This window comes from Leuresthes tenuis, unplaced genomic scaffold (genome assembly GCF_036924035.1).
Source record: "Leuresthes tenuis unplaced genomic scaffold, fLeuTen1.0.hap1 SCAF_12, whole genome shotgun sequence".
Classification (NCBI taxonomy): domain Eukaryota; kingdom Metazoa; phylum Chordata; class Actinopteri; order Atheriniformes; family Atherinopsidae; genus Leuresthes; species Leuresthes tenuis.
In genome coordinates, this window is record NW_027325366.1 from 21,660,081 (window position 1) to 21,682,346 (window position 22,266).

At 41.1% G+C, this 22,266-nt stretch overlaps 1 protein-coding gene across 1 annotated transcript in view; it reads left to right on the plus strand.

The window, feature by feature from the left end:
• The window catches only part of lrp2a (low density lipoprotein receptor-related protein 2a), a 45,679-nt gene that overhangs the window by 1,500 nt on the left and 21,913 nt on the right, over positions 1 to 22,266 (plus strand). The window contains 38 exon segments of the mRNA XM_072397084.1: positions 3,514 to 3,621; positions 3,994 to 4,116; positions 4,402 to 4,518; positions 4,924 to 5,034; positions 5,151 to 5,264; positions 5,398 to 5,514; positions 6,068 to 6,211; positions 6,321 to 6,440; positions 6,822 to 6,950; positions 7,430 to 7,599; positions 8,912 to 9,135; positions 9,534 to 9,740; positions 9,892 to 10,094; positions 10,285 to 10,425; positions 10,611 to 10,814; positions 11,379 to 11,571; positions 12,237 to 12,362; positions 12,568 to 12,698; positions 12,909 to 13,046; positions 13,144 to 13,425; positions 13,561 to 13,800; positions 14,160 to 14,279; positions 15,427 to 15,543; positions 15,647 to 16,027; positions 16,353 to 16,367; positions 16,658 to 16,906; positions 17,498 to 17,709; positions 17,791 to 17,975; positions 18,087 to 18,315; positions 18,472 to 18,649; positions 18,850 to 18,978; positions 19,809 to 19,975; positions 20,184 to 20,327; positions 20,408 to 20,517; positions 20,929 to 21,106; positions 21,215 to 21,428; positions 21,540 to 21,779; positions 21,904 to 22,092. Coding sequence (XP_072253185.1) covers positions 3,514 to 3,621; positions 3,994 to 4,116; positions 4,402 to 4,518; positions 4,924 to 5,034; positions 5,151 to 5,264; positions 5,398 to 5,514; positions 6,068 to 6,211; positions 6,321 to 6,440; positions 6,822 to 6,950; positions 7,430 to 7,599; positions 8,912 to 9,135; positions 9,534 to 9,740; positions 9,892 to 10,094; positions 10,285 to 10,425; positions 10,611 to 10,814; positions 11,379 to 11,571; positions 12,237 to 12,362; positions 12,568 to 12,698; positions 12,909 to 13,046; positions 13,144 to 13,425; positions 13,561 to 13,800; positions 14,160 to 14,279; positions 15,427 to 15,543; positions 15,647 to 16,027; positions 16,353 to 16,367; positions 16,658 to 16,906; positions 17,498 to 17,709; positions 17,791 to 17,975; positions 18,087 to 18,315; positions 18,472 to 18,649; positions 18,850 to 18,978; positions 19,809 to 19,975; positions 20,184 to 20,327; positions 20,408 to 20,517; positions 20,929 to 21,106; positions 21,215 to 21,428; positions 21,540 to 21,779; positions 21,904 to 22,092 — 6,399 coding nt within the window.

Genomic DNA, 22,266 nt, shown 5'->3' on the forward strand with positions numbered 1-22,266 from the left:
TGCTGTTTTACTACGAGGGGGAAGGGTACTTTCTCTAATCTCTGCTTGATCCTCCACAAAAATCCTTCAGTTTGATAATTGTTTCTTCTATGGCCCTCTGAAACACATTATCCAGACCTTGAGATTGATACTGCTCCTGAATGCTTACACCTGCATTAATGGCTGATGTGACAGTTTCATGGTGCTGGTTTATTTGTTAACTACCCTGTGAAAATTGTGCTGTTCTAGACATGTTTAGTTAGTAAATGAAATTGTTTTTCTATTAATTATTAGCCAGTGATGATAACACACAAAGTGCACCGTAAGCGTTGTGAATTAGAGGAGTTTTAAAGTTTTTTTTTTTCCTTTCATGAAATATGAGGGATATATAGTGAAAATTTTCCATCTTGTGGAATGAAAAAAGATATAACAGGCATCATGTTTGTCAGTGTAATCTGTGGAGTCTGATCTATCTGCATTTGACAAAATCTATTTTTAGTTTGAGTCTGAAATGGCAACGATAAGAGTGTTTTCTTTTGTGTTAAAACTTTTCAAGGCCAGCACGTGCATATAAAACCTTGCGCATGCCAGCTTCTTTCCGGTGTGTGAGGAGCCTAAATCCTTGTGCAACAGTTGCAGTACGTTAGAAACTGGAACACAGTAGACTCAAATCGATGGCAAATCCTTTTGTAACTCCCTCAGTCTACGTGCGTTAAGGACACTAAGTATGGAGTTTAACTCCTAACCAACTTCTGGTGAGTTGTGACTCACTGTATGGAGGATAAATAAGTCATCCAGTAACAATAGCATTGCATTGTGACATCTTAATTTAGAATTCTTTTGTTAAGGCATTCACTAATCAGTTGAATATTCCTCATTTCTAACCACACTATTCCTCTCATTTATGCCTCCCTTTTGCTCCCATGCCATTGCCAAAGCCCCACGGGTTTTAGCTGCCTTTGAGTGTAGCACTGAGAGCCAAAGTCACTTGTTTGGCAATTGACTGCATTCTGCTGCATTGATTTCCATATGAAATAGCCAGCAGCACTTTGCTCTGACAGCATGGACGGGTCCTGCGTCTCATGCTGCCAGCAGCCGTTTTCTCAACCTTTCTCTACACACATTCATTGAGTGCAGAGGGTTGCGCCAAAACAAGACAGCATTGATGAAAGCTTGGACACGTCTTTTACATGGCAAGAAAGAGTTGTTTTAATAGCAGCAGACAGGTGTTTTCATAATGGATCGCTGAAAGGTGGGGCCTTTTGCGTTCATTTTCTTCCTTTTTTTTACCTAAGCAGAGAGTAAGCCCCTCTGTACTTTTATTTCTACTGTCCACCTCTAAAATGACTTTTTAGGGTGACACTTCTAGTTATGAGTTTGCACCCCTGCCGGCACTTCTTTTGTACCATTGTAACTTCACAGTGGGGTTTAAGGCGTTTTTGGGTGCTTCATTCTAATGAAAATTCCTCGACTGCTGTCTTTGTTGGGCAATAGCAGGGCATCCTTATCTTCTTGCACAGATAGAGCAGTGCTCTCTCCTGCTGTGGGTTTAAGTTGCTAATTAAGGGAAAGGAAAACATTAAATTACACAAAAGACTTAGCTTAAACAGTAATAGAAAACTCTGATTACCAGACTCAGACTAAACATCTGCAATTGCGGATATGCGCTATTTAGCTTTGCTTTCACCTTCACTCATGTTGATTGACATAGTCAAACTGTGACTTTGCCATGCTGAAGGCAGAAATTCGAGGATTAAGGAAAAGTTACAAAGTCGAGCTTTTCAGAATGTAAGAAGAACCGTCACATGGAAGAACCGTGCTGCTAAAAGGTTCAGCTTCAGTGTATCTGTCACCTTTCCCAGAGGTAATGCTGTCAGGAAACACTGGCTGTGTTTGAAAGCCTCGGCAGATTGGTTTCTTCCGGGCATGTGGTTTTAAGTTGTCAATCCAGGTCTACATGCATAGCGGCTGTACACATCTTGATCTGTCCCAGAGCAAAATTTGAGAGTTTACTTAATTTTTTGTTCACTTTACCATTTTCTGTGTATTTCCTACCACTTAATAAGATTTTTAATTATCTAAAAGAAATAAAAGTCTTGCTGGAGTATATTAGCTGAACCTCTTGTTAATGCAGGGTGAATCTATTATGCTACAGAATGCTGTACACACACACACAAATCAAATTCATCCCAAAAAAATGTGTATTTTTAAAATTTATTTAAGCCATTAAAGTACGCTGCCATCACCAAACCAGAAAACTAAATGAATTAATGCAAAGAGGTACTTCATTTCAACTATAGCTCAAAACTCTTTGCAGAGTAGATGGGGCTGAATCATCTAGGATTACTGTTTTTAGCAGACTGTGAGCAGTTTTATCATTAGTAAAATGAGCAGGAAAAAAAATATTTCTTCCAAGACAGGAGCTGACAGAGTTAAATATGCAGCCTGCTTATCTGAGGTGGTTATGGAGCAGTTTGGTGGTTTGTAGGTTGAATTAATCGGAGACAAGAATCTACTCAAGGCTTTGAGTGCAGTAGCACAGGCAGTGACCCCTCGACTGTTGTGGAAGTGATCCATCTTTAAAAGAGTACATTACATAAGGAGATGATAAACCCTTGACTCTAAACATAATGTATGTCTCACTCACACTGCGTTTATTAACCATTGGAGCTTTTGGCTTGTAAGCAATTCATCTTTAGTATCTTTCCTCAGTTGAATGCGCACACATGCATAGAGCAAAAAATTCCCAGCTTGTCTTTATAATTTCCTGCAATCAACCCAATCATACCAAAAAGGTAGAGCCATGTTTAAGGGTTGCCATAGCATTTGAGTTCAGATAAGTAATCCCAACATGTTGCAAGTGTAGGAAGATATTTTATCAAGGAGGAAGAATGTTTTCAAAATGTTGGATAAGACAGGACAGAGACAGACCACTGACCCCAAGCATGCACCACCAATCACCACCTCACAGTTCTTTATGTGAAGAATTTGGGTTGAAATGGTTGCGGTACCACCCAGTACCACTATTTATTCCAATTACATTTCAGACCTGACAGGAGCAGCATGCACCATAAATCAGGCTGTCAAAGAGACCATCAGAATTGCACATTCCTATTTGATTGGGCATGATGGAGCGCTCTGCCTCTGAACTATGCTGCCTGTATCAATCTCCTGGAAAGCGTCAGGAAAGGTAGAGTTGTAGTACCTTATCTCTACAGATGCCACTCTGCGCGAACATCAAAAGGAGGCTCGGGAAGAGCACAGGAAAGGTTGTGTAACTGTCGGGGCGGTGGAATGGCTGGCACGCTTGTCTCCAAGGCTTGTCAATGCTATTAACAAAATGCCTCATCAGTGGAAGGTTTCCCTGCCCCCCTTCCAAGCCACGTGCTTCATTAAATATGTTTTATGCAGTTCTTCAAAATGTTCGCAGTTCCGTTTTTTTGATAGAATGATAAAGAGGTTCTAAAAGAGAAACAAGAAAAAGCTTGAAATGAAAATGTGAATCGTTATAAAATGAACACTAACTGTGTGCAGGATGTGAATTGGGGCAGTTCCGCTGTGGGACAGGCCGCTGTATACCCGGTGAATGGCACTGTGATGGGACATCAGACTGTGTAGATGACTCTGATGAACACGACTGCCGTGAGTTACTTATTATGTTAAGCTGCTCACCAATATGAGTACCTAACAGGATTAGAATGTTAGGAATATTGTTTATTGGATGTCAGAGTCATTCCAAACTGGATGATAGTATTTGTAAAAGAAAAAAAAATTGTAAAAAATATAGCATTGTGATTTCTTGAAAAAAAAAAAAACAGTCTGAGCTAATTGCACTAGTGAAAGCACTTTTATGTTCCACCTGCTGCGTGTAGCTCTGCTGCATTTCTAAGGAATGTGATAGTGTGTGAATAATGTAAATAATTAAAATTTGTTATGTGGCGCTCTACTTGATTTGTACTGATGGATGCGAGTAAGATTATGTAAATAATGGCATGTTTGTGTATATTCCGACAGCTCAGGTAACATGTGATGACAGTCATTTCCAGTGCCTGAGTGATGGCGAATGTATCCCAGATGTATGGGTGTGCGATGATGAGGAAGACTGTGAAGATGGCTCAGATGAGAGGCAGCACTGTCGTAAGTTTGTTTTATATCGTGAACAACTCTTCGTTTAAGCTTATGAAGGTTTTATTTAAAATATTGCAACTAATAAAATCCTTTTACATTAATTATTTGCTGTTATTTAAATGACTGTAATTCTAAACCAGATGTGTCTGTGTTTGAACAATGAGATCATAAAGATGGACTTTAGGAATTTAAAAGTCTGAAAGTACCCATACATGAAGGCGAAATTTGAACTGCGTATAATATTTAAAAAAATCGAGCTATTTATTGCTTAATCACCTGCCTTTTTGATCTCAGCTGGCAGGACATGCACCAGTGGTCAGTTCAGCTGCAATAATGGGGCATGCATCCCAGGAGAATACCGATGTGACCACCTGGCAGACTGCTCAGATGGATCTGATGAGAGAAACTGCCGTAAGTCTTCTTCAGGGTGGTTTCCTTTTTTGTTTGTCAGGCTCCTGTGGCATTTTAATCAATTTGTTAAGATTAAGAGGCTCGCTGACTGACAGAACAGGCCACAATATGCTTCTTGTTGTCAGAGGTTGATTGCAGATTCTTTGGTGGATTAGTCAAGCTGAAGTTCAGCTGCAATGCCATTATTGTGCCGACATGGTAGACTCACAGCACTGCACACTGTGTAATCTCACAATTGCATGAAGAATGCCTTGGCAACTGCTGCTGTTATGGTGGCGCTTTTAAATTTTAGTCTGTTATCCTTCTCATTCACAGGGCTTTTCACATGTTAAAAGCTGGAAAGAGCACAGTTGTCAGGCTGAGTTGACTGCATAACGATGTCTTAATGATGGTTTAATCTTACAGATTACCCCGAATGTACACAGTTGAGGTGTGCTAATGGGGCCTGCTACAACCGGACGCAGCGATGTGACCACATACTTGACTGCCGTGATGGCTCTGATGAGGCAAATTGCAGTAAGCAGCCAGTCTGTTTTTCTAATAAACCCTTCACAGTTGTTGAAGGAAACAAAAAACATGACATCATCACCAAATAAATCTCTTTTGTCAACTTTCTGTTCGGTTTTCTTTAGCACAGCACTGCAATGCAGGCCTGTTTCAATGTCATAATGGACTGTGTGTTCCTCACCGCTATGTCTGTGACCATGACGATGACTGTGGAGACCGAAGTGACGAGCTAAACTGCAGTATGTATTGCCTGTCTCTATAACCCCCTTTTTTGTTTTGTTTTTTGTCCTTTGACCAACCGCACTTTCAATTTAACGGCTCTAAATGTTGTCTAGGCAGATAAACGCATATCATTCTTGCCTTCACGTGCAGCATATCCCACATGTAGAGGAAACTACTTCACTTGTCCCAGTGGCCGCTGTATCCACCAAGTCTGGCTTTGTGATGGAGAGGATGATTGTGAGGATAACGCAGATGAAAAAGGCTGTGGTATGTGTACAGTATTTTAAATCCAGTATATGTTACTTTGTGGTGCTTTTTGGACCAGAGGCCTCAAACATTTTAGCTGCTGAAATAACCCTAAAATGCTTAAGAACTGAAGCAGTGGAAACCTGATTAATCTTTGGTCTCCATGGTTGGTTTCTACTAGCAATACGCTATGCCTGCGCTCCTTTAAGTGTGTTATTCAGATGCCTCTTTGTGGTACAAGATTGTGCAGCCCCCCCAAAGGGCTTTAGAATTCCTCCACATGGCTGTGAAGAGTGTGTGTTTTTAAATGATGGGCTGCAGAAGCCTTCTGAGCCCCCATGTGACCCCCTCACTGCTCCACTACCCTGCATCAGTTTAACGTGACAATGTCCTCGTCACAATTTTCTTGAGATCAGGATTCCTTTAGATACAATGCTGCCTGTTTTTGATACACAACTCAAACACTTAACTAGATTTTGTTTGCAACAGTTTCAAAAAGGCATCTTTTTTAGATTTTTGTGTTCCTTTTTCTGTGTATAAGATTTTAAAAATGATTCAAATGTCCTACCTGCAGATAATATTCCAAGGGAGTGTTACCCAGGGGAATGGCCCTGTCCTTCCACGGGTCTGTGTATCCCCATGGATAAGCTGTGTGATGGGAAGGCTGACTGTCCTGAGGGAGAGGATGAAACTAACACCACTGCTGGACGCAACTGTAGTTAGTGCCATCACAACTAGTGTTATACCCTGTGAAGTACACATATAATCTCACAGAAACTGCGCTGCTGTTGAATATTCATCACCAGTCTGGTTTCTGCATTGGTCAGGCATCTGGAGATGTGCCTCTCTGAGCTGTGAGCATCACTGTCATGCTTCCCCTGATGGAGGAACTTGTTCCTGTCCTTCTGGATACATTGTCAACAGCAATGATAGCCGCACATGTATAGGTATATACCCTTCAATGACATTTTCTGACACTTTCCTGTGAAACAGAGGTTTTCTACTTCTGCTCAGTTGATGAAATAAGGAGGTGCTACAATAGTGAGTCAGTGTTTTAAATCTGTTACTTATGGTTTTCTACCTGAGAGTGGAACGTCAGTGTTGTTTGTTGACAACTATGATACAGAGTCAGGGAATGCAATAAATAATATTTGAACTTACGACCCATTGGCACAAGCTGCATCCAGATTTTCATCTTGATCAGAATAAAATCAAAGGTTCAGGTTCATAGCAGCACACATCAAATATACTGTCTGTTTATCTAATTGTTGCGTACTGCGGTTGTGTTCAATCCTAATCTGTATGATTTTGATTCCATCACACTGAAGATTTTGATGACTGCTCCATGTGGGGCGTGTGTGACCATCTGTGTGAGGATTGGATTGGCTCCCATCGCTGCAGCTGTCAAGAGGGCTACGTTCTGGAGCAGCACAGATACTGTAGAGCTGACGCCTCAAGTGAGTCACTTCCACAGTTTGTCTTACATACAGTATGTTCAGATTGTGAGTGTGTGTGACTGATCCATCCAAATGAGGTGCATTAGCATAGACCCCCTCTTCTTTTTGGCGTCCTCTGTATGGAGTGTCTGCACTTCTTTCTGGTGCATTGTTGCGTGCTAAATGTTGTTTTAGTTAGTCTCTTGCCTTTGTGGTGCATAGAAAGAGTGTTGACTGAGAGGCTGACCTTTTTGCCTTTAGCTTTAGTAAGGGAAGTGTGTAATTATAGTGACTTGAAAGTGTCTGCCTTGATTAGTCTGAGTCAGGGATCTGCATTATGAGCCACATTCTGTAAATTTCCATTGTTATATTAGTATTCAATGCACATTTAAAAACCCATTATTGTTTTTATGATAAATCAGACTCCTGTTCAAAGATCAAAGATCATGATTTCTTTGTGCTGTGTTGTAAAATTATTTTGTATTTTATTTGCTTTGCAGCTGGAGTTCCTTCCTTAATATTTTCTAATGGCAGAGACTTACTAATAGGTGACATCCATGGGAACAATCTACAAACTTTGGTCAATTCACAGAACAGAGGGATTGCAGTGGGGGTGGACTTCCACTACAATCTTAATATGATCTTCTGGACAGATACCATCCAAAATAAGGTATTTATTCATTTCAGTATTCAGTACATTTTTTTTTTTTGCTATGTCAGTCTTAGGGCATTGCCCCTCCAAAACAGTATCATATTTGATGGGGAGTAGACCGGTTTGTTGTTTATGTAAATGCTTGAGTTAGACTGGCGCTGGCCAGGACCAAATTCTTTCAGTTATCCTTTAAAATATCAGCAACATTGATACCATAATAATGGGATTGCTCTTGGCCTCATAGTGGTTGGCTCATAATGAAGGGAAATAGATATGTAATGGAATCCAAATGGCTTAATCTTGAAACCTGTCTGATAGGCTGGTATGGAGTCCACATACCAGGGTACAATTTTTGTAACTCAATCTTGTCCAAACTAATCATGCTGTATTTGTTTTCAGTGGCACTCTCCATTTATATGCATTCTTTTGCTAGCTAAAACTTCTTTGTTCAGCTTGCATCTGGGCTTCTCATTGGTTTAAATCACAGCCACTTGGCTGAAAGGCTAGAACACATCTCTGACAGGGCATCTGTCTATATTAGCCACCTCCATGGCAGCATGTCAGATTAAAAGTAGGTAGAGCACAAACAGGGCATGTGAATGCAACCGGAAAGGTTAAACTACCAGGCTATTTCCACGTCTTCAGTTTCTCTTTAAACAGGTCAGTTGAAAATCCTGCTTTTTAGATGTCTGGATCTCATTTCAAAAGAGGCAAAGCTGCTAAAAGCAGTCTCTCCCCAACCGGCTGCATGGTGCCAAGGCTTCCAGTCTGAGAAACTGGCCCCATCGTAGTTGTACAGTCGTAGGTTCAGCAAACAACCATACATATGTATAGACAGAAAATTAATACAAGCAACAAGCAATTATGCTCTCTTTCTTTGTGTTTTCTTACTTTCTCACATATTTTCAAGTTGTCTTAAAACTGCAATTGTATGCTGGCATGCACATTTTATTTCACAATATTTCTCCTGTACTTATATAAAACAAACCCTTTCTCAGTACATTGACCTCAAAGGTTATCACTCAAGTGGTTTCAGTTTCAGTTAGTGCATGAGTGTGTAGTCCGTTACGTGGAAGAAATATTCAGAAAATCAGCAAAAGCTTCAGCAGTCAGTCATAGTGAAATTAAATGGTTACTTTCAAAAGTTTTTTTGTGTAACACAAAATTCTCTGCTTTTGTCTGTAACCAATAACCTCTAATTGTGCATATGGACATGGGTGTACATACTTAAAAATTTGTGAGGTTAACCTCCAACAGTTTCCTATACATCTGTTAAGACTGACCACCTTAGGAGTAATATTCTGACAACAATGGTGTCTTTTGTGTACAGGTGTTTTCTGTGCATATGGACGGCTCCAACGTGCAGGTGGTTTTGAATGTATCAGTTGACTACCCTGAGAATTTGGCGGTGGACTGGGTGAACAATAAACTGTATGTAGTGGAGTCCAGCGTCAACAGGATTGACATGGTGGACTTTGATGGAAGTAACCGGGTCACACTCATCACTGAAAACCTCGGAAACCCTAGAGGACTGGCGGTAGACCCCACTGTTGGGTAAGCACATGTCCCTGTCTTCATCCTTTCATCTGTCTGGCCATTCCCAATCCCCACATTCAGTGTGTGTTGTGCTCCTTTGGCATTGAGTAATATGGGGGTGGGGTGGGGGGTGGTTGAGATTAACAGATTGCCCTGGGTAGATTAGTGAGAGGCAATGTAAGTGATGACCCTCATTGTAATCCAATAGTGTAGTTCAAGAGAGAGGGACAGCCAGGTGGCTACACAAAAACATACAGCTCTTCGGTGGGATGCACAGCCACCCACTTGGAGACATAATGTCCTGCTGTGGATGCTATATTTAATTAAAAAAGAGAAGGCCTCTAATAGGTTCTCCTATGGTATGGGTCATACTTCAGTTAAAACTAACAGTTTAATCATTTTCCCCCCTTTCACAGGTATATGTTTTTCTCAGATTGGGAGGCAACAAATGGACAACCAGGCCTTGAGCGGGCCTTCATGGATGGTACCAATCGCTATGGGATTATTGGGAGTAAACTAGGCTGGCCTGCTGGTATAACACTAGACATAGAGGCTAAGCGCATCTACTGGGTTGACAGTCGCTATGACTACATTGAAACTGCAACATACGATGGTCTGCATAGGTATATATTTCTTGTTTTGTTACCCCGGAAAACCACATCTTAAAAACTTTAGATAATCAGTGACTTTATAGAATTCTGTGAGATATGCAAAGGATACAATTTGTAAATTTTTTTTCCAATTAATTAATGTTCTCAACTTTTTTTCTGATAGAAAAACTGTTGTGCATGGAGGAGCTGTGGTCCCACACCCATTTGGCATCAGTCTGTTTGAGCACAACGTCTATTTCACAGACTGGACCAAGATGGCTGTGATGAAAGCCAACAAGTTCACTGACAGCAGTCCTCAAGTCGTTTACAAAACGTCTCAGACTCCACATGGAGTAGCAGTGATACATCAGCTGAAACAGCCTCAAGGTAAGGTCACGAGTGGGCCAAATGTTCTCTCTTCAGAGTGCTCCTTAATTAGCTCCCAGTTTTATCCTTCCTGTGGCCGTATGATACAAATATACCTAGATTTTCTGCTATGTAGCTGCTCGTGTTTTTAAAAATCAGAATTCATCTCACATGTTTTCTGATTGCTATAATTGTTTCCTTGTGTCACCAGTGCCAAACCCTTGCAGTGCAGACAGAGGTGGATGTGAGCAGATCTGTGTTCTGAGTCACAGGAGTGACAATGGAGGACTTGGCTATCGTTGCAAATGTCGCATGGGCTATGACCTACATGCAGACGGCAAACGATGTTTGGGTAAGGGAAAATTTCCCTGTTTAACTGTTTTGATTTGTTGTCAGCCTCAGAATATATCCAGGTTTAAAATGTTTATAGCACCCAGAAGATGGAATAGTTTCCCAAAACGTACCTGTTCAAAAACCACCATTTCTTGTGACATGAGGATTCTACCAGGCCAATTTGGATAATTTTCTTTCCGACAGCTGTGAGGCAGTTTTTGCTGTTTTCAAGCCAGCTGGCCGTGAGAGGGATCCCCTTTAACCTCTCCACTCAGGAGGACATTATCCTGCCTGTCACTGGATCGCCCTCCTACTTTGTTGGAGTGGATTTTAGCGCTGAGGATGATGCAATCTTCTTCTCTGACACAGTCAAAGACATTATTTATAAACAGAAGGTGGACGGGACAGGTGAGAATTTTGTCTGCTTCTTTGCACGATTTCTTTTAACTGTCTTAATTCATGTTTAAATTAATTGCAAGATCGCACCATAGTGATACGTGGAAAGACAAAAAAAGCCTGCTATTTTTCAAACAGTTTTCTTTTAATAATTTCTTTCTTAGTGGAGAGCTCAACCATGTGATTCAGCCTGGCTTATACAGGGAGTTTAGGGAGTGCCTGATAGGGCTGGCTGGTACTATTGGGGGAGGGAGTAGACAGGAGTTTAGATAGGTCAAAATAGTTCCTGAACATGAAAAGAAATAAAACAATAGTGTTGTATGAAGAATCTTTTAAATAATTTTTTAACTATAACCCATGCCATGGAAGTTGCCACCATGTGATAATCCTCAAGCAGCAACGACACACAAGAATAGAAACACCACTGCTCTGATCAGTGATGTTGTTTTTGGAGTTGCTCTAGTTTTTTCTGTCCGATCCACAAGAGGAAAATGCAAGCTGACAGCCTATTTATTTAAATGTGTTCGTCTTTCATCTTTGAGTTAAACGGTGCTCTAACTGCTTTGATCTGCGCAGGCAGGGAGGTACTGGCAGCCAACAGAGTGGACGGAGTGGAGGATCTGGCTTATGACTGGATTTCAAAAAACCTCTACTGGACTGACCCTCGATACAGGAGCATATCCGTCATGAGGCTCGCTGATAAGTCCAGGAGGGCCATTATACGCAACCTCAACAACCCAAGGGCCATTGTGGTGCATCCTCTTATTGGGTAAATCAGTGTTAACAACAGAGAATTTTGAGATTTTTGTAACTGGAGGCAAATATGCTAAATTTTTCTTATAAAAACCTGTGGAAGGAGGTTGCGCAATCATAAAACTACATTTCATTGGTGTCAGTGGGATTCCCAGACGTTCCCTGTATGAAGTTCTTGTTACATAAAGAGCAGGGCAATATTCCTACTCACAGTATCATGTGATATGTATGAGTTTTAGCCAGTTTCACTTTAATGAGTTGGATTATTTATTTTACACATGCAAACTGAAAAACAGTTTTCAGTGTTTTTTTTCAGTGTGCTTCAAAGGATTAAAAATTCTCTACCTTTCGTTTACAAACCTTATAAGGTGCACGCTCATTCATAAACTGTCCATAAATAATCCCCACCTGGTAAAAGGAATCCTTTTTTAGAACAAACTGTTATTTCCAATAGTCTCAAAGTCATATGGTCTCTGTTTCCAACAGCTGAGATTAGCTCAGTGTGACGTGAAGTATTGTAGTTAATGCTTAAAAGCTGACTGAAATGTAAAAGCTCTACTTTGCGGAAGTGTCCAAAATATGTACTGACTAAAAACATAGACAAGAAACAGTTTAATAGTACTAAAGCTGGAACGTCTTTAACTGAAATATGATAATGAGCTTTCTTGTTGATTTTATCAGGTATATTTTTTGGACTGACTGGTACCGACCAGCGAAGATCATGAGGGCTTGGGGTGATGGGTCACATGCCAGGTCTATTGTAAACACTACTCTTGGCTGGCCAAATGGCCTTGCCATCGACTGGAGGTGAGACAAATATCTTACATCCAAGTGCCTTGCAGATCAGTTCCACTTCTGTTCAATGTGCTAAAGACTTACAAAATGGTTTAATCAATAAACTTTTGTATCTATGACAATAGTATATTTATACATTTTGCATCCCTCCTCTGGTTGTATGTAAGTTTCAGTGTTTATTTGAACCTCATGTTCCTTTGCTTTGATGTCCACACAGCTCAATGCGTCTGTATTGGGTGGATGCTTTCTTTGACAAAATTGAGCACAGCAATTTTGATGGACAGAGAAGGCTTTCTTTGAACCGCATAACCCAGATCTCCCATCCATTTGGCCTCACCATTTTTGAAGGTAAGGTCATGCATTTACCACAAGATGCCTGTATATGCAGTGGAGGATCATTTGATTTAAATAAAGATTAAGTTAATTGCCCTGCTGATTGATTGTGGTCTGGTGATCCTGCTTTAATTGTGTTCATGTCAAAAGAGAACTTATCATTTGCAGAAGATGATGAAAGATAAAGTAACACACATTTTACTTTGTTGCACCTCTCACATAAAGGATATGCATATTTCACTGACTGGCGTCTGGGTGGCATTGTGCGTGTGCGCAAGACTGATGGTGGGGAGATGGTCATTATCAGAAGAGGAATCAGCCACATCATGCATGTCAAGTCTTTCAACTCCAACTCTCAAATCGGTCAGAAGTTTTATTCACTATTTTTCTCAATTCAGACATAGCTGCATGTTTCATGCTTGCCATATTTCTGGTAGTTACCCTCCTCTTCCATTCTTAGGCTCCAACTTCTGCAACAGACAGACAAATCCTAACGGAGACTGCAGCCACTTCTGCTTCCCGGCACCAGACTCGCAGAGGGTGTGTGGCTGCCCGTATGGCATGAAGCTGTCACCCAACCAGCAGACGTGTGTCGAGGACCCTTCCAACGAGCCCCCCACACTGCAGTGTGGAGCCAACTCCTTCTCCTGTGGCAACGGCAAATGTGTCCCAAACAACTACAGATGCGATGGTGTTGACGACTGCCATGACAACAGTGATGAAATCAACTGTGGAATTAACAGTAACGTTTTTTTTGTTTTTCTTAAATCCAGTTGATTATACTGACACAACCTGATCTAAGATAAAGCTTTTTTGGGTTATGTTCAGGTAATGGTAATATGATATGTAACCGAGCTCACCATCTTTCTTTTTCTAGACACAACTTGTTCCCCCTCTGCCTTCACCTGTGCCAGTCAGCACTGTGTGCCTGCAGGATGGCGCTGCGATGGGCACAATGACTGTTTTGATAACAGTGACGAGATCAACTGTCCAACACATGTGCCTGGAACGTGTCCTGCTAATCAGTTTACTTGTGCCAACCACCGATGTATCCCACATACCTGGCGTTGTGATACTGACAATGACTGTGGGGACAGTTCAGATGAAGCAGACTGCAGTGAGTGTCTAACTGTAGTGTAGGGACTAACTGCTAAAATTGTTCTGAGATTTTCTTTGTTAATTCTGAACATAAAACATGCAGAAAATGTTGCGCATATTCATGACCGGGCCAGAGCTGCATTTCACAAAGCAAATATGGTGGAAAAAGAACACATTTATCCATGAAAACACAAAAAGACAAGTATGACAAGCAAAATATTTAATTAATCGAAAGCTTAGTAAGTCCCGAAGTTGATTTCATGTACTTTTTATTTTGTTATAAAAACACAAAGATAAAAGGAATAATGAAGCATGCAGTATATTTTGTATTGCCCAGAAAAGGGAAGGATTTTAATGACTGACCGTTTTTGTTAACAGATCTGGAGGGCACATGTCATCCAGGACAGTTTCAGTGCCCTGACCACCGCTGTATAGACCCTAACTATGTTTGTGATGGAGACAGGGACTGCGTTGATGGAGCAGACGAGCAGGGATGTAGTAAGTGACTTTCTACACTGGAGTTACAGATAGTTTGCTGGTCTAAGTTTATTGCATTTAAATGAATACAGATCATCAGCACATGACATATAACACTGTGTCAATATTTATTCAGTTAGACCTTTTCTGTAAATTTTTCTTCAGTTGATTGAGGTTTGTGGGCTTTTGTTTATGCTCAGCTTTGTTAAGATCTCAAACAGCATTTAAATCAGGCTCAGTTCTGAACTTTGATTGGGCCATTGCCATTATTTTTTTCCTTTTTTAGACATTGTGTTGTAGATTTGCTGCTGTGTTGGGAATCATGGTGCTGTTTCATGACCTGATTACAGCCAATCATTTGATGTTGGAAAGATGGCCTCACTTTTGCCTCTAGAATGCTTTTGTATACAGAGGTCATGGCAGACTCAATGACTGCCAGATGCCCAGGTCCTGTGGCTGCAAAATAAGCCACATCCCTCCACCGCCATGCTTGCCATTTGGTATGAAGTGTTTGTGCTGATGTGCTGTGTTTGGTTTTCACCAAATGTGGCGTTGTGCAGTATGACCAAATATCTTCACAGACCGAATATTGTCTGTCGGAAGGAGACTGTTCCAGAAGTTTTGTAGATTGTTCAGACGTAACTTTGCAAACCTAAATTATGCTGCCATGTTCTTTTTAGAGAGAAGAGGGTTTTTTGTGACAACCTTTGCACACAAGTCATACTTGTTCAGTCTTTTTCTAATTGTAGTTTAAAGAACTTTAACATTCTGATTGAGGCCTGTAGAGTCTGAGATGTAGCTGTAGCAATCCTGATGGGCTCCATATTGTTTGTGCTTTTAACTTACCTTGTTGGTGGGCATAAAAAAAACTGCTTTTAAGATATCAATGCCGATGTCTTTTCCTCCTTAGCATTGTGTTAACTTGATTGCTCCAGACAAGCTAAATGTCAAAATTCCGATTTATTTTTTTTATAGGCGCTCACGTTTTTCCACACATTGCTTCTGCATTTTTGCTTAGTTTTTGTGAAGTGAAGAATGCCATTGTGTGATATGTCATGTGTTGTTGTTCATCTGAGGGTGTATTTACCCAATTTTATGGAGATTGTGTCTTTCATTGTGCACAGAAATGTTTAACATGAGCATTAACATACTCTTCTGGATTTTAAAGTCTACAACTGCACAGCAAGTGAGTTCAAGTGTGCAAGAGGTCATCAGTGTATCAACTCTTTCTACCGATGTGATGGGGTCTTCGACTGCAGTGATCGCTCAGATGAGCAGAACTGCCGTAAGTACCCAGTCTTGCATGATAAGATTCAGGATCTTTGATATAATTGAATCTCCAGTCATTTAGGACTGTTCCCTTTGTGATATCTCCTTATATATTTCAGCCACCAGGCCCCCAGGGATGTGCCACCATGAGAGTGAGTTTCAGTGTCAGTCAGATGGGAGCTGTGTGCCGTCTACATGGGAGTGTGATGGCCATCCAGACTGCGAGGATGGCAGCGATGAGCACCACGCCTGCCTGCCTCGTACCTGTCCTTCCTCATTCTTCCGCTGTGATAATGGAAATTGCGTGTTACGCAGTTGGCTTTGTGATGGAGACAACGACTGTAGGGACATGAGTGATGAAAGAGACTGCCCCACACCACCTTTCAGATGCCCAAGTTGGCAGTGGCAGTGCCCTGGTCACAGTGTTTGCATCAACCTCACCACTGTGTGTGACAACACTCCAGACTGCCCCAATGGTGCTGATGAGTCTCCACTTTGCAGTAAGTCTGTTCTCTGCTTTCTTCATTGTAGTACATATTCTGTCTCCGTTTGGGCCTGATTGTTTTGTTTTCCGTAACATTTTCACATCGCGCAACAAAAATGATCATTCTCCATACTGATTTTGTTTAATGTGATTTAATTGTCTTCATTCTTGTATTATATGAACAATAAGGGCTCAATTTCAGTGTTTGAAAGTGTTTGTGTTGAATGTCATCTATTTGTCTTTGGATTCTTGTGTTAAAATCAAGCATGTGTATGATTTGTCCTGCATTAACCTGAAAATGATCTGTGATTTTCCTTTCTTGCCTTTCTCACCACTTTCAGATGAACCTTTACCAGGTAGGAACAAACTCTCAATCATTGGCAGAAATGCTTCAAATAGTTTTGATTGATTTTTCAACAGATGCAGAATCTTCTTTTTTTCAAATTTTTTTTTTTGTAGATTTTCATTGATCATCAAGTACCACAAATTAGCATAAAATAGTTCTGGTACATCAGCAGTTCAAAGGAGAAGCAACAAAAGTAGTTTATGCTACATTGTTTGTTGTCGTTAGAGTACAGCATGAGTTTCAAAAACATTATTTCAAATTTTTTAATTCTAATTTGTCATTTCTTGGCTTTTATCTCAGACCAGGAGAGCTGTTCTGACAACAATGCTGGCTGCACACACGGTTGCATCCAAGGGCCATTTGGGGCCCAGTGCTCATGCCCTGTGGGTTATCAACTCAGCAATGACTCCAAAACCTGTGAGGATATGGACGAGTGTATTCCTCCTGGTCTATGTAGCCAGCACTGCTTTAATGAGAGAGGCTCTTTCCGCTGTCACTGTCAGGATGGTTACACTCTTGAAGCAGACCAGCGCACCTGCAAGGCCTCAGGTGAGGAAGGATATGGCTTGAATTTCCTGTGTAAGAAATAGATTGGTCCCATGGTAGTTTAAAAGAATAGAACATAATTTCATGATGAAGCAAAATGCTTTTTATCATCAATGATTTGAGTTTCAACCTATTTTGCCAATGAAACATATCTTGGTTTTCTCTGTTCCCAGCTGTTGGGAAGGAGCCACAGTAAGGGGGAGTTTGGCCCCCAGACGAAGAGTCAGACACACTGTCTTTCTTTTTCCTTGTCATTCTTTGCTGCTCTGATTTCAAGAGATAAGACAAATAACATATATGTCAGTCACTGCCCATCACTGGTGTAATTAGGACATAATCACAAACAAAGGGCTGTTTATGGGGAGCGTGCCTGACATGAGCTTTTCGTCCCCACTGATAACCCACTGAAAGGCTTTGCCGTACAATAGGACATTATTTGGACAAAAGTGCATTCCCAAAGGATTGTCATTTGATTAGGGTCTATTTAACAGTGTTGTTGTATGACCGTGGCCAACTTACAAAAGCTGATAAGTGCCCTTATTAGCATGAAAGTGGAGATGAAAAAAGGAACAGAGGTTTGATGTCTCTTTGCAGATTATCGACAAGCATTCCTGCTTGTGGCCAGTCGGAATCAGATTGTGCAGGATGACATAACCGCTCAACCTAATGTGGTTCGTTCACTGGTTCGAGATGGACGCAACATTGTGGCCCTGGATTTTGATTCTGCCACTGACCGGGTGTATTGGTCTGATACAAGCCAGGACAGAATCTGGAGCTCTCACAAGAATGGGAGTGATAGAACTGTGGTAAGACTAAATGTAGCTTGTGTTTAGTGGTTATTTTGTTTTATTGATATGTTTATCTAAAAATGAAAATCCTGTGGACAGATATTTGACAGTGGAGTGACCGTGACAGAGAGCCTTGCTGTGGATTGGGTGGGAAGGAACTTGTACTGGACTGACTATGTCCTGGAGACAGTTGAAGTGTCTAAACTGGATGGCACCCACCGGACTGTATTAGTCAGTGAAAATGTCACTAACCCTCGAGGTCTTGTTCTGGACCCACGAGACAGGTCAGAAAAAAAGTTTGTTTTCGACCTAGTTACTATTTAATGTCATCAGTTTTATGCTCACTGCTAGTCAGAGTAAAAACAGTTGTTCTTAAAAGTTTTCTTTTTCTGCAGTGCTCACTTGATGTTTTGGACTGACTGGGGGAGGAACCCACGCATTGAGCGGGCCAGCATGGATGGGAAACTGAGGACTGTTATCATAAGCAGCAAACTGTACTGGCCTAATGGTTTAACCATAGACTATCCAAATAATTTGCTGTACTTTGCTGATGCCTACTTGGATTTCATTGACTACTGCGATTATAATGGCAACAACAGGAAACAAGTTTTAGCCAGTGATCTGGTAAGTGAATGCGATGGCAGACTTCATGTTAAAGATACGCTTTATCAAGCGATAATGTGTGTGTTAATATCTAAAGGTGAACAGAACACATTCTATATAATTTTGAATAGCATGTGTGAGACACACCTTTTTTCTTTTGCTACTCTCTATGAAAAGGTACTGCAACACCCCCACGCAATTACCATTTTTGAGGATTTTGTCTATTGGACCGACAGATACATCAACCGAGTGATGCGAGCTCATAAATGGCATGGGGAGAACCAGACAGTGATGCTGTTCAACCTCCCTCAGCCCATGGGTCTGGTGGCAGTACATCCAGCCCGGCAACCTGCAGGTATGGCAAATACGAGCTTAACCTTATCTTTGTTGCACCACTGTTATCTGAATTTGGCCACGTGAATTGGTTTGGACTCTGTTAATATGTGACAGATCACTTAAGTTTGTGGAAAAAAAACAATGAGAACCTGTAAAGATTACTCAGCCTACTTTGTGCGGTTGTGTTTATGTGTACACATTTGACTCGGTACTTTGCAGGGCAAAATTACTGCCTGAGGAGCCCCTGTACTCATATCTGCCTACTCTCTGCTGTGGGACCAAGATACTACTCGTGCGCCTGCCCCTCAGGCTGGACATTGGCAGCAGATCAATTCACCTGCACCAGAGGTATGCATGTTGCCAAAAGGAGGGAAACACTCAACACTTAGTTTGATGAAAAGGAAGTCAGATCAGATGTACGTAGCTGATAAGTCGATGTACTTTTGAGGTATTTATCTCAGAATTGTTTTTGCCAGAAAAAAAAGCTAAATTCTTATTGCAGAAATGATGATTCTTGCATACTTTATCTGCAGAGAGCTATCTTTGTGTTGGTTAAAGGAGAAATTGTTGAAATTAGTGTCTTCTTATTATAGATTAATTAAGGTACTTGTCAACAGCCTCCCATTTAGATTCTCTGCTTTACAACTGCTGTTCCAGTCGTAAATATTAAGAATCATATAAGCGTATCTTCCGCGGCCTCAAGAAGACAAGGGACCTTTAATTTAAAGTCCAAGGAGTCTGCCTTCGGTCAGCAGCTTAAGTCATCTCAGGTTTCAGCCCATTCAAACCAAGCAGAACACAATATCCCCCTGAAGCCAACGATTATCCAAGAATGAAAATGCCCTACAACCATTCATTGACTCTAATCTCTGATGACAAAGCAAATCAGAATGTGGAACCAGCTTTCACCAGTCAATCCTCTTTATAGATAAAGGCCTTTTAGCATGGGATACCCAATTTGCACCAGATATAATACACTAAAAGCAACTTTTAGTTATTGATTACCATGGGTTAAAGCAGGAGCATGCCCACTTAACTCTGATTCAGAATTTAAGGAATACTAATTAGCTTAGTTTTTGTTGTTGGTTTGTTTCTTGTTGAAGTGTAGGAAGAACAGTTTGCTGTTCCGTTCTTAGTTTCTGTTTTGTGAATGCTTTGGCATAAATTTTTTCTTTTAGTCGAGGATCCTTTCCTGGTGGTTGTGAGAGACAGCATCATCTATGGCATCCCCCTGAACCCAGAAGACAAGAGCAATGATGCTATGGTTCCCATTGCTGGTCTTCAAAATGGCTATGATGTTGACTTTGACAACAGTGAACAAACCATCTACTGGGTGGAGCATCCAGTAAGTTACTCTGTCAGTTTTACTGACTTCACACAACAAAGGAGGAACTCACTTAAGGCGCAGAGAAGAAGTGGAGCCATGTTGTTTAATGTACATATCAGAGTTCAGTTCAGTCTCTTGAGATCAGGGTTAACAGTAAAAACACAATAAAGATTCAGCTTAAACATGCTAGAAAGATGAGCAATGCTGAAAACCCTTTGTCCAACAGGGTGAGATCCACAAGGTGAGGTCAGATGGTACGAACAGGACAGAGTTTGCCCCTGCAGCCATTCTTGGCTCCCCTGTAGGTTTGGCCTTGGACTGGATGACAGAGAACCTGTATTACACCAATCCAGCTACACAGTCTATTGAGGTGAGACGAATGTAGGAATAGAACATTTTCAAATATAGGGCAAATCACTATTACACCTGTTTTTGCTTCTGTTCGGACAGGTTTTAAAGTTGAGAGGGGAAGTACAGTACCGGAAAACTCTAATCACAAATAATGGCTCTCCAACTGGAGCTGGCAGTCCTGTTGGCATCGCAGTGGATCCAGCACGTGGGTAAGCCCCATTTAACAGCATTCTGGCATAGCCACCCAAATCCACAGCTACTGAGCTCTAACAGCCTCCACGTCGCCATCTGCTCTGCCTCTAGAGAGATCTAATAAGTGTTACTGAATACCACATTGCAATCTAAGACTGCAGCAGTCTACAGTTCAGATGCAAGAAAGACATTTCTGAGTTATCCATTGTCACCATAATTAAACACAACTTAGATGTTGGTACTTTCACAACGGAATGTTAAAACATCTATATTTGATTTTTTTTTTTTTTTTTTTCATCTAGCTGTAACAATTTCAGTCCCTCTTGACTTTAACATTATAGATTATGAAGTGATTAGTCTTTGCTGTATATATCTGACAAAATTGCATAGTAACACAAACACTGACTGTAATCCTATATTTTCTTAAGCAAACTGTATTGGACAGACCAGGGAACAGAGAGTGGCATACCTGCCAAGGTGGCATCTGCAGACATGGATGGTTTGAACCCCGTCAACTTGTTCACCAACAATCTTGATCACATCGAGTTCCTCACTGTAGACATCGAAGAGAACAAGCTGTACTGGGCTGTGACAAGCACTGGCAAGGTAGGTCTTCATTCTCTTCTCTCTATAGTTCTGGTAGTTAGGATATGGTTTCTAACTTAATTTTTATGTAGATAATTAATCAAATAATTTCATTATTCTTGTATTCAGATTGAGCGTGGTGATCCAGATGGGGGTAATCGCATCACCATAGTAACAGGACTGTCTCACCCCTGGGGTGTGGCGGTCTACCAGAATTACCTCTACTTCACTGACCGTGACTTTGAAGTCATAGAGCGAGTAGACAAGTCCACAGGTGCCAACAAGGTTGTGTTGCGAGACAATGTATCAGGCCTTAGAGTCCTGAAAGTTCATTTTCGAGACGGTGAGTGTCACAAATAGTCATTATCAGTTGAATTACATGGTTCACATTCACTGATTTCATGCTTGTTTATGTTTCCTATGTTGTTTCACTGTGTTCCTTCTACAAACTCAGCATCTGCAGGTACGTCTAATGGCTGCTCAGACAATTTGGAAGTGTGTGAGCAGCTCTGTCTACCCCGACCGCACCGCCTTTTTACCTGCGCGTGTGCGACTGGATTTAAACTTAAAGCCGACAATAGGACTTGTGCTCCCTACCAGTCCTATGTCGTCATCTCTACTCTGTCTGCTATTAAAGGCTTCAGTTTGGAAGGATCAGATCACTCTGAAGCAATGGTGCCTGTTGCTGGGAGAGGTCAGTGACTCTTATAATTACTATGCAGCATGTAATACATTTATGTGATCTACACTGATTCTTAAAAAAAGAGAAAAATGAGTAAAGCACATGAACTGAATACTATGAAAATATCCTCTTACAGGTCGTAATGCTTTACATATTGATGTGCACATGGCTTCTGGTTTCATCTACTGGTGTGACTTTAGCAGCACTGTGGCGACACAGAACGGGGTCAGACGGATAAAGCCGGATGGCTCAGGATTACGTAGCATAGTAACATCTGGAATAGGACGCAATGGAATAAGAGGCATTGCTGTCGACTGGGCTGCAGGTAAGCTGCTGTGCTCATGTTTTGTTTATGACATACAGTGCCATGTAAAAATCTGGGCACCCCTTATTCCCATCTTTTGTTTCTGTGAATAGTCAAGTGAGTAGAGGATGAATTGATTTCTGTAAAGCTAAATGATTGTTTTCAAAATTTAAAGCAAGATTGAGACATAATTTT